Genomic DNA, 12916 nt, shown 5'->3' on the forward strand with positions numbered 1-12916 from the left:
ACTCAGAATAGGCAGATTTTGTTGTTTGATAGTGTTAATGGTATCACTGTTCCAAGTAGAGCTGCCTTTTGCAATTGAGGGTGATTTTGTCAATGCCAATGGTATTCAAGTGATGGTCCAGTTGTTTTAGGATTGTACCCAAGGTGCCTATTACTATTGGCATTATCTTTGCTTTATTATTATTATACTAATAATAATACTACACCAATTGTTGCATTAAAATATGCTAATATGAAATATGCCTTTAAGTGCATCTGTTTCAAACAGTATATCAAATACTAATAATACTGTCTTAGACCACATATTCCAAGCCATAGCATATGTTTGAACTGATTGTATTATACACTTTGATTAGTCTGATGTTTCTACATTTTTCATCCATAATTATTGCAGTATACATATTACTGAAGATGCAGAGAACCCTCAACTTTCCTCTTCCATGTCTTTGAGTTACATTCAAAGAATGGGAAGTAAATCTGTTCAGGTGTAAAAAAATTCACAAGCTGGATCTGCTGGTAAAGTAACATGTTAAAATTAGATCAGAATTTTAAAATCAAAAGATTTTTAGATTTGTTTTTGAACCCAGCAATATCTCAGGTGACAACTATTTTGGATATTTCTCTTGAAAATATAATATAGGTGCTTTTCTGTGATCTTTTCACTATACATGCACCAACATAAGGACAAATTTTGAAAGTAGTCAAGCTTTTTTTCATGACACTAATGATATTCAACTAATTTTGAATCAAGTTGATATGGATTTGCCAATTATGTATCTGAACCTGCAGATTGTGCTCCATAAAATAGGCTGCCCCATTAATATGATAGTTGATAAATGATAGACAGATAGACAGTCAGATAGATAGAAGATGCCCTGCTGAAATTGACTAACTTCCAGGCCCTTGTCTATAAGCCCATCAAATGTTTCCAATAAGACCACAAGAAAGTCTGAAAAGCAATAACTCTGTCCTATTTTTGCCTTGAAGCCACTGGTATTTATTGGCACATTTCTGCATTCAGAGACTTTCCTTTGCTTTCATAACTAATGACCTCATCTTTATTTATTTGTATAATTATGCTTCCCCCCTGGGTGCCCATTATGTAACTTTCCACATATTGTGGGTCTCCCAGTACCTTATTCTATTGGACATGTTGATTGGAGTTGTTGGAAGTTGTGAACCAGTTATTCACAAATAATAGTGCATTGTGACAGTTACTTCTATAAGTCATTAAGCACACTATTTTTTAAAATTTTTACTTGGACTTTCATTCTGTATTTATATAGTACATAATTTTATTGATCTCTCTCATCTCATCCCAAAACAATTCTTCAATATTAGAAATATTGTATGGAGCCTGGTCATCTTAGAGATGTCTATTTGCCTGTAAAAATAAACATTTGGTTGGCACTTTCTTGCCCAAGAAAATAATAAAAACATTGGCTATGACCCAAGAACTCTAGTTGTACCTTCTAGCTACACATCATGCTTTATTGTTTCAGCTTAGGCCCATACTGCACATGGAGCTTTTAACTTCTACACAATCTATTGATCATGTGTGCGGTCTTGCAGAAAATTTAAGCAGCTTCAGTTTCTCCCAACGTATGCTTCATGACTGCCCATTCCCATTAGTATAATGCTTCCTTATCAGACAAGTCAGCTTAAGATTTTAGGGTCATGGTGTCAGGCCTTGTTGTGATAATCAGCATTGACCTTTCAGCTTTCTTGGTCAGTTCCAAGTTGTCAGAAGCATCAAAGTCTTCTATGGTGCTTGAATACTTGAAGCCTGCTGAGCATTTTATGAAGAACTAAGTTCCTGTGTGGTAAATTCTCTGTTCCTAAACAGTTGCCAAAACACTGGCCTTTGGAAAAGGAGAATTATTACTTATTCAGGTTGTCATCTCTTTTGTGAACTCATTTCACAGTACTTACTTTTCATGTTTGATGTGAAAGTTCTGGCCTTTGTAAAAATATTACCAACTTGGTAATGGCTTAAAAGATTTGTGACAGCTGATTCATATCAAGCCCACATATAAAGAGCAACAATGCAGGAAGAGGCCGCAACAGATACAAGAGAGGGAAAGGAATGATTTGTTTTCAAGCACCAAAGGCCTTTTTCATAATCTTTCATTGGGATAGTCAGTTGGGTTTTTCATCAGCTTACCAAAACTTTCATAAGAAAGGAGAGGATTCTCAAATGAACTTTTCTTTATTTGCCCATTTTGAAAGCAAGCTAGTGATCATAAAGAAAGAGGGAATGAAGTCCAACCGTGTCATGATAAATTTTACAGGGCCTCACTCTCTCATATTTTTTTTATTTGGACATAAAGATGGGAATAGTCAGTTTTAAGGTAACTTGTGACCTCAGTAAACATTGTTCTTTCTCCTGTATTTGGAGATTCTAAGATTGTATTTAATATGTTACTTTTCTGAGAGAAAGAGAAAGGTAGAAAAATAATAGTAACAAAAATCAATCAATGAATCAACCAAAAGTCACCGATTTTAGAAAACAGTCAGTTAAAATTTAAAGTGTACCTTTCCTTATTATCTGGGACAAGACACACTATTTTGCTCTTTCTCTCTGAAAGTTATGTTGCTTTCTTCCGTTCTGCTCCTAATATACTTTGGATATCCCCAACAAGAAAATATAGTCCAAAGTTGTAGTTTATGCTGAGATGTATATTCATTGACTGACAAAGATTGCAACTTGGATTCATCTTTATCTAGAGTTCTGGTTGTAAATTGGAGAAGCTTACTTATAAGGTGATGATGGGATGGTTTCAGAAGAAGAGTATTCTCAAATAGCTAACTTATACTTGAAAGATGTTAGCACATGTCGGAATTTTTAGATTTATTAAAGATTTTCTTCCCCACTCTTAAAAGATCTTTAATGTTTCAAATTTTGTATTTTGTGTCATTTTGTAAATTGCAATCCTAAAGGCAAAGGTTGTTGGTTGTTTTGGTTTTTTTGCCTGGACTTTAGTGTCTAATTTAAATCGTAAGATCTCTTATCTCTTTATGACTTGTAGTAATCAAAACAATTCTGGTCCTCACAAAAAGGTATTTATTTTGTATAGTTGATTCAAAAATCTTATAGTACAAATTTCAATATTCCAAATTTGTCTGCATACTTAATTTGTTTATAATTTTTTAGTTCTAAAACTTGTTTAGCCTTTTGCCATTTATTTCAAATTCTTTTAAGTTCTTAAATTTATAATTATTTTTTATTTTGTTCAGGAATAAAATTGCATTCACCAGGTGCCTCTTCAGACTTGCCATTCCAAAGACCTCTAAAGCTTTAAGATATTTAAATATCTTAAATATCAATTTCCAAAAGTGATTAGAAGTAAGGTTAGGAAATCTAATGTCCTTTAAAAGGTACCACTGCAGTTGTGAACTTGATTATTAATGCCTTTGTCTCTTGGCACTCAGACTGTTGAGATTGCTATCTTGTAGTCTACTTGCAAGGAACAGCCATTTGGGATACACGTGAGTGATCTCCAGTCCTCTCCTTGTCTGGAAAGGTTCTGAAGAAGGTCCAGAATGTTTCTAAAGAATTGGTCTCTGCTGCAGTTGTCATCTCCGCTCTCCATGGAGACATGTTTAGTCATCTTGTGCTCACTTTGGATGGCCTTTACTTCAAACAGCTTTCCCACTTGTTTATCTACTTATAATGCTAATACATGGACAAGTGGACCCTAAAGAGCCCTTTATGTAAAGCTTACTTTCCATGGTGTTTGAGCACAGATATGTATTAATTCACCTCAGAATTCAAGATTGTTTACCCATATTCTCTGTGGATCACATTCACTTCACTTCCAATTTCAGGTGGAGTAGTTCTAAATCCAGCTTACTACGGGATGCCAGGTCATACAAATACTATGATCCATGAAATAGGACACGTCTTGGGACTCTATCATGTCTTTAAGGGTGTGGATGAAAAAGACTCCTGTGATGATCCATGCAGGGAGACGACACCATCCATGGAAACTGGAGATCTCTGTGCCGACACTGCACCAACACTCAAAAGCAAAGTCTGTCAGGATCCAGAACCTATCAATGACACCTGTGGCCATACTTCTTTCTCTGGAACTCCCTTCAGCAATTATATGAGCTACACAGGTAAGGGGAAAAACCGCTATTCCTTCAACAGGTTCAGAGGTGAGTATCAACTGGCATGTACAATCCAGAGATGCTGAGAGCCATGAAACATGATAGCTAGAATTTGAATGGCAAAATCCTAGCTGATTTCTCTAAGAAGTATTGGGGATAAGTTTGATCTAACGGTTAAGGCACCAGGTAAGAAACTAGGAGACTTTGAGTTCTAGTCCTACTTTAGGCATGAAAGCTGGTTTGGTAACTTTGAACCAATCACTTTCTCTCAGCCCAACCTACCTCATATGATTATTGTGCAGAAAACAGGAGGCAGAAGGAGTGTTAAGTACGCCCACCATCAGGAGTTATTTAAAAAGTAATAAAGGCAGAATAAAAGTAAAATAAAATAAGTACGACCTCTTGTGTTTAAAAAATTGGGTATCTTTAGTTTTAGTTCTAATGAATGAAACTGGTTGAAAAATAAAGTGGTAACTTCTAGGCCTCACGCCCCCTTCTGCATTTACTGTGCAGAACAACAATGAATGGGGGATGTAACTGATGGCAACAGCGAAGCACTTGTCCACCTGTTGGTAGAACTGTGCTGCATAATCCTATACATTGCAAAAATTATACCATCTTTGCAGCTGTTGACTCGTGGAAGCATAGACTGCCAAGGATTCAAAGTACTACAGGGATATCAGGAATATAAGATGCCCAGTGGATTATTCTGTCTAGCTCTTCAAAGCAGTCTATCTGCCATCCAAAATCCAATTCCATGCTCTTCAATAACAGAAATCCTCCTATTTTTTTTTTTTAAAAATCCTTCTAAGGAATGACAAAAGTGTCTGTAGCACTTAGAAGATGAATAATGTTCAGCCTCCAAGAAGTCGTTCATTTCATCTGAATTGGCTGTCAATTTTAATTGCTCAATTTCTGTGCTTTCAGCTACAACAAAGCATGTTAGTAGAAACCAATCCCAACATTTACCTGTTTTATCTTGCTATTTTGGATTATTATTAAAGGCATAGTAATACAGCCAGTAAAGAGCAGCCTTAACATTTCAGAGAAGGTATTTTAGAATGATCAGTTTTTTGAAGTTTCCTGTCTCTTGAAATAATGGTGCTTGTCAACTGAGTGAAATTGGATGACATTTTTTAATACATGTGTGTATATAAACACTAATTAGGGATTGGGTTTTTTTAATCTGAGATTTATCAGTGTCAAAACCAAAGAGAGCACTGTGTTTGCAAAGACTTTATGATCCTAATAGTAGGGAAGACGTAGGGATGGGTCAGCTGGGGATAAAACTAGAATGAACAGATACCATCACATAGACTTAATTGTGTTTAATTCATAGGGCTGCTAAAGGAACTGGAAAATGTGGTCTTTTTCTGTGTCTTAATAATAGCAGTTTGATTGATAGAAATAAAATACAGACCAACAGACAAGTTCTGTAGATAGTAGATACTTAAAGCAGTCTATATTCAACATGCTGAAATACATAAAAATAAATATTTGATGTAATACTGAAAAAGCCATGAGCAATGCTCCCTAGAGTCAGCAACAAGTAACTGAGTAAAATTTGCAGGGAATCCTTTATATGAGATTGAGTTCTGAAAGAGGCTGGAATATTGTCACTGGTATTGTTAGCATATGCTGCAAAAGACTATATTTTGTTGAATCCAGTGTCAGTTTTCTATATTTCATTATTTTTTATGCTTGGGCACTCAATTATTATTTATTTATTTATTTATTTATTTATTTAATCAAATTTGTATACCGCCCTATCTCCCGAGGGACTCAGGGCGGTTCACAGGCCAATAAAAACATATAAATACAAATTAAGATCACAATTAAAAAACTTATTCTAAAGCCAAATTAATTAAAAATGATATAAATACTAAAACCAATTAAAATCGATATAAATTTAAAACCTAGTCCAGTCCTGCGCAAATGAATAAATATGTTTTAAGCTCGCGGCGGAAGGTTCGGAGGTCTGGAAGTTGACGAAGTCCTGGGGGGAGTTCGTTCCAGAGGGTGGGAGCCCCCACAGAGAAGGCCCTTCCCCTGGGTGTCGCCAGATGACACTGCCTAGCTGATGGCACCCTGAGGAGTCCCTCTCTGTGAGAGCGCACGGGTCGGTGAGAGGTATTCGGTAGCAGCAGGCGGTCCCATAAGTAACCCGGCCCTATGCCATGGAGCGCTTTAAAGAAGGTTACCAAAACCTTGAAGCGCACCCGGAAGGCCACAGGTAGCCAGTGCAGTCTGCGCAGGATAGGTGTCACGCGGGAGCCACGGGGGGCTCCCTCTATCACCCGCGCAGGCGCATTCTGAACTAACTGCAGTCTCCGGATGCCCTTCAAGGGGAGCCCCATGTAGAGAGCATTGCAGTAATCCAGGCGAGACGTCACGAGGGCGTGAGTGACCGTGCATAGGGCATCCCGGTCTAGAAAGGGGCGCAACTGGCGCACCAGGCGAACCTGGTAAAAAGCTCTCCTGGAGACGGCCATCAAATGATCTTCAAAAGACAGCCATTCATCCAGGAGGACGCCCAAGTTGCGCACCCTCTCCATCGGGGCCAATGACTCGCCTCCGACAGTCAGCCGTGGACTCAGCTGACTGTACCGGGATGCCGGCATCCACAGCCACTCTGTCTTGGAGGGATTGATCTTGAGCCTGTTTCTCCCCATCCAGACCCGTACGGCTTCCAGACACCGGGACAGCACTTCGATAGCTTTGTTGGGGTGGCCCGGTGTGGAAAAGTACAGCTGGGTGTCATCCGCGTACAGCTGGTACCTCACACCGAAGCCACTGATGATCTCACCCAGCGGCTTCATGTAGATGTTGAACAGGAGGGGCGAGAGAATCGACCCCTGCGGCACCCCACAAGTGAGGCGCCTCGGAGCCGACCTCTGCCCCCCTGTCAACACCGTCTGCGACCGATCGGAGAGATAGGAGGAGAACCACCGGTAAACGGTGCCTCCCACTCCCAACCCCTCCAACCGGCGCAGCAGGATACCATGGTCGATGGTATCAAAAGCCGCTGAGAGGTCTAATAGGACCAGGGCAGAGGAACAACCCCTATCCCTGGCCCTCCAGAGATCATCCACCAACGCGACCAAAGCCGTCTCAGTGCTGTAACCAGGCCGGAAACCGGACTGGAACGGGTCTAGATAGACAGTTTCATCCAGGTGTAAGGGAAACTGATATGCCACCATACTCTCTACAACCTTCGCCGCGAAGCGAAGGTTGGAGACCGGACGATAATTACCTAAAACAGCCGGGTCCAGGGCAGGCTTCTTGAGGAGGGGTCTCACCACCGCCTCTTTCAAGGCGGCCGGGAAGACTCCCTCCACCAAAGAAGCGCTCGTAATTGCCTGGAGCCAGCCTCGTGTCACCTCCTGAGTGGCCAGCACCAACCAGGAGGGGCACGGGTCCAGTAAACATGTGGTGGCATTCAACCTACCCAACAACCTGTCCATGTCCTCGGGAGCCACAGGGTCAAACTCATCCCATACAATGTCACCAAGACCACCCTCAGACACCTCCCCTGAGTCACCGCAATTTTGGTCCAGACCGTCCCAAAGCTGAACGATTTTGTCGTATAGATAACCGTTAAACTCCTCAGCACGTCTCTGTAAGGATCATCCCGCTCCCCCTGATGAAGGAGGGAACGAGTCACCCGAAACAGGGCGGCTGGGCGGTTATCTGCCGACGCAATGAGGGAGGAGGCGTAGCAACGCCTCGCTTCCCTCAATGCCACTAGGTAAGTCCTATTATAGGACTTCACTAGTGTCCGATCAGCCTCCGAACGGCTAGACCTCCAGGAACTCTCTAGGCGTCTTCTCCGGCGCTTCATCCCCCTCAGCTCCTCGGAGAACCAAGGAGCCGGTTGGGACCTGCGCCGGGTCAGAGGCCGCAAAGGCACGACACGGTCTAAGGCCCCCGCCGCGGTCCGTTCCCAGGCCGCAACAAGTTCCTCAACCGTGCCGTGAGCCAGACCCTCAGGAAATGGCCCAAGCTCCGTCCGGAACCTCTCCGGGTCCATCAGGCGCCTGGGATGGAACCAACGTATTGGCTCCATCTCCCTGCGGTGTTGAATGGCGGTCAGAAAGTCCAGGCAAAGGAGAGAGTGATCTGACCATGACAAAGGTTCAATGACTATTTCCTTCAAATCCAGATCTCTCAACCACTGACCAGAGATAAAAATCAGGTCCAGAGTGCCACCCCCAATGTGAGTAGGGCCATCAACTACTTGAGTCAGGTCCAAGGCCGTCATGGAAGCCGTGAACTCCCGAGCTGCTGTCGATGACGAGCCGGAAGATGGCAAGTTAAAGTCCCCCATGACTAAAAGTCTGGGGGTCTCAACTGCCACCCCAGCAAGCACCTCCAGGAGCTCGGGCAGGGCAGCTGTCACGCAGCAAGGAGCCAGGTACGCGACCAGCAAGCCCATCTGACATCTATGACCCCATCTCACAAAGAGGGATTCACACCCGGCAATCTGAGGTACAGTGGTCTCCCTCGGCTCCAGACTCTCTAATCACAACCGCCACCCCACCACCCCTACCCTGGCCCCTCGGCTGATGGAATGCCCGGAAACCCGGCGGGCACATTTGAACAAGGGGCACGCCCCCTTCTGTGCCCAACCAGGTCTCTGTAACGCCCATAAGGTCCGCGGCACCCCCCTGGATAAGATCGTAAATCAGGGGGGCCTTATTGACCACGGACCGTGCGTTGCACAACATCAGCCGAAGGCCAGGGCTCTGAGGGTCCTGACCATCCGGGGAACGGGAGAAGTTTGAGGGCTCGGGACGCGCGATCGCCTGCAAACATCGAGCGCGCGCCCCCATAACACGATATGAGCCCCCACTTCCGCCATATCTGCCCCTCCCCCTTACCGTGGAAATAGCACCACCCTCAACCAATGGAACACAAATGCTCCCCGTGACCCTCGGACCTATTAACTTACCGCCACGAGCATGCGCAGGAACTGGATCCCCACCCGACGGGTTTCCCCCAACACCCGCCCTTTCCCTCCCACCCCTTAAAAATGCCCTATCTAAAAAACCCCAAAGGCTCTTCCTCTTCGCATGCCACCTCTGTGGGTCCCAAAACCCGTCATAGAGGCCGGCCCTCGGTAACGAAGCGGCCCATTCCTGCGAGGCGGGGGCACCTCGCAGGCGCAAGAGTTCTTGTGCAGCGTAACGCATAGAAAAGTACGAATCGGTGAAGGATGATAAGATGGCAAAATCCCAGGTGGTAGGACATTGGGAGATGGTAAAACCTCCAAGGGATGTCCAGATGTCAAGTAGGACAAATAAAAGCCGGAACTGGATAATAAAGATGATACAGCCAAACAGGTAGCCCAACGGCCTCCATGGTTAAACCTATGGATAAAGTCCCTACAAAAGGTCTTAACAAGGCAGAAACTACCATCCATAGTCACAATCTGTGGTCCAGTCCAAAAACCCATAAGATGAAAATAGGTGGCATCACAACCCCCCGCCATCGGTGTCCGTTGTCGGTTTCTCCACCGGGCCCATCATATCGCCCCCCCCAACTCCTCCGAGAATGGGCTGCGGACTACTAAGGCCCAAACCTGTCCACAGCCAACTACTGACTCCAGAAAGCCACAGGTCCCAACGTGGTAAGGGTCAGCAGGGGCCAGCTCGGATAGATGGTGCCAGGGGGAGAAGGCGAATGAAGGCCGGGAAAACCTTCACCCCTTCAATGGTCGAAAAGTCAGGGGCGGACAGCCATAGGCTAGGGAACAATCCTTCGCCCCTTCGATGGTCAGAAGTCCGATTATTATATTACATTAGAGATAATTACCCCTCTTCTATTTCCTTCAACAAGGCAGCCTGTTGAATTTTCAGACTGGGGTCTATTGACAGTGTTTGAGTACTGTATTTCCGCTGCTCAGAACCTCAGAGATCACTCATTCATTATTTCTGAAAATGTATGCATTATTTATGTTTTTCGTTTTCTTCCTCCCTGGGCCTGATTGTTGTCTGTAGTGTTCAGTAGCAAGGAAGACAATACTATTGATCACTCACCAGAGGATATATGATTAAATACTACAGATGGAGTGCCATCTTTTGGCAAATGGAAGGAATAACATGAGCAGGCAGAATTTTAGAGGCATCTATTTTAGGGAGAATGTAACTACTCTAAAAAAATAGGCAGGAGAATTTTTGGGATGATGAACACATCTAAAACAGCAAATGAGCTAGAAAGAGTTGAGAGGATGGATAATCAAACAGATGAAAGATAAAAAAAGATGTTCCAAGACCAAGAGCAATGTATATAATCACAATAACATGCATTTTGGTCTAGTTTTAGAAAAAGGATTGAAATTGCAATAAATGTGATAGTACTGGGCAAAAGGATATCACAAAATCTAATTTTATTCCAGATTTTCAAAATAAGTGTTTTCTCTGGTCATGAAAGGTATTTACCATACTTAGATTTCTTGCCCTAACTCCTTATCTGAATCCAGTTTTCAAATAGTTTACTAAGCTGCTTTTCTTACTCCCACAGATGACAATTGCACAGACAGTTTTACTCCAAATCAAGTGGCACGAATGCATTGCTATCTGGATCTGGTGTACCAGCAGTGGACTCAGAGCAGAAAACCCACTCCTGTCCCTTTGCCGCCAATGGTGGTTGGTCAGAGCCAGGATATGCTCACCATACACTGGCTACCTCCCATTAGTGGAATGCTTTATGAAAGGTAAGTGAGTAGTGGTAGGTGAAGGAATGGTAGGAATCTTAGAAAACCACACACACACACACACACACACACACACACACACACACACACACACAGAGGGAGGGAGGGAGGGAGAGAAACCTGTCTGATTTTTTCCAGCAGATTTAGTATGGAGATTCCAAGACCCAATAACTGAGCTTGGCAACATTTTCTTCTCCTTATCCTTGGTTTACATACAGCAGCTTTTTCTCTTCTTTTTTGGTTGTAGCAGTTACAGTCCACAGGTCCAACCTCAAATTTCAACCTCTAAGTGCTGCTCTGTCCTTACTCGGCTTTCCACTTGAAGGAGAAAAATAAGATATTGGTTCTATTGCTATTGCTGTTGAGTATGCTTCAGAAAAATATCCCTCTTAGAAAGTAATTTCTTGATATGAGTTGAGTTATAAATTTCAGTACTTATGTCTCTGCCATCGTGTTTAAATTTAAACGGCCTATCATCTCTTTTTGCACAATTTATAACTTTAAGGATGCCTGCTATTATCCAGGGGGTTTGGATTGCAATTAAACTTGATGTGAGGTGAGCTGAATTCCAAAACAACTGGAGGGCCCATCCTTGACTTAGACTCAAGAAGTCAAGTTTGGTTTTCTTTCTCTGAATAGATTCAAGAATTTTAACTGACAGTCTTAATTTTTGGGTCAAATGTAATAATCTGTTAATCTGATATGGCAGACGCTGAGCTTATCGATCGAAAGGTCGACAGTTCATCAGTTTGAATCCCTACTGCTGCGTAATGGGGTGAGCTCCCATTACTTGTCCCAGCTTCTGTCAACCTAGCAGTTCGAAAGCATGTAAGAAATGCAAGTAGAAAAATAGGGACCACCTTTGGTGGGAAGGTAACAGCATTCCGTGCACCTTTTGGCATTTAATCATGCCGGCCACATGACCACAGAGATGTCTTTGGACAGTGCTGGCTCTTCGGCTTTGAAACGAAGATGAGGGGAACCTATATGCGAGGGGAACCTTTACCTTTACTGTAATGTATTACTGTAAGTTTTGGCGGGAGTTTTAGGCGGGAAGTATCTCGCTTCTGATTGGATGCAGCCTCTGGCTGAAGTGTATATAAGGAGAGGTTTTTCTCCAGAAGTTTTGCTGGGTCACACTATATTAAAGAGCTGTTGTCACTAACCTGGTCTCCTGCCTCGTCAATACCCAAACTTAACATTGGCGACGAGGATGGGATCTTGAGGCAGAGCACCAGAACAGAGCTGAACTCACTACGAGAATCAAACCCAGCAAGGTGATAGCGAATGCAGCGATGACCGGCTACACGCCACCCACTCCGTTTGACCCTGCCCAGGAGACATGGGGAATATATATGACCCGTTTCGAAAGTTTCCTGGAGGCAAACGAGCTACAGGGAGTCTCCGACAACCGCAAACGGGCTTACTTCATAAGCCACTGTGGGTCCGCAGTCATCGCCGTCGCAGAAGCCCTAGCGGAGCCAACACCGCTACACTCCGTATCGTGGCAGACCCTTCAGACCCTCCTGAAGAATCACTACGCACCAGCCCCGTCCAAATACGTTCGACGGTACGAGTTTGGGAGCGAGGCAACAAGAAGGCGAGTCTATCAGCGACTACATGGCAGCCCTGAGACAAGCCTCCAAGCATTGCAGTACCGCGATCTGGACGAAGAGCTGCTGGAACAACTTATACGGGGGTCAGAGACATCCGTTTGAGGAGACGGTTGCTAGCCAAGAGCAACCTGACATTGGCAAACGCCTGGACGAAGCCAGAGCCCATGAGATGTCCAACCATGCAGCAGACACCTTACAAAGCGACTCACGCCGATGGCGGGCGCAAAGCGAGCACAGTCCACCACGAAGAAACCTATCGTGAGTCAACCAGCGAAGAGGAGGAAGAAGTCCACTACACCGGAAAATCGACAAGGAAGACCGGAGGAATGCGGAAGTTGCGGGCGACATCAGCGCCAAAGATGTAAGTTCAGGGCGCCATTTGCGGCGGTGTGAAAGGAAGGGCACCTGGCTCAAGTCTGCCGAGCACCCCAACCTTCCACGAAAATTCAAATCGGCCAATCAGAGCGGCTCTG

At 44.0% G+C, this 12916-nt stretch overlaps 1 protein-coding gene across 1 annotated transcript in view; it reads left to right on the top strand.

Annotated features, from left to right (window-relative positions):
• The window catches only part of PAPPA2 (pappalysin 2), a 158444-nt gene that overhangs the window by 43840 nt on the left and 101688 nt on the right, over window positions 1-12916 (top strand). The window contains exons 4-5 of the mRNA XM_058177494.1: window positions 3828-4121; window positions 10635-10827. Coding sequence (XP_058033477.1) covers window positions 3828-4121; window positions 10635-10827 — 487 coding nt within the window. The remainder of the gene's footprint in view (window positions 1-3827; window positions 4122-10634; window positions 10828-12916) is intronic.

The sequence above is a fragment of the Ahaetulla prasina genome, chromosome 3 (genome assembly GCF_028640845.1).
Source record: "Ahaetulla prasina isolate Xishuangbanna chromosome 3, ASM2864084v1, whole genome shotgun sequence".
In the NCBI taxonomy this organism is placed as follows: domain Eukaryota; kingdom Metazoa; phylum Chordata; class Lepidosauria; order Squamata; family Colubridae; genus Ahaetulla; species Ahaetulla prasina.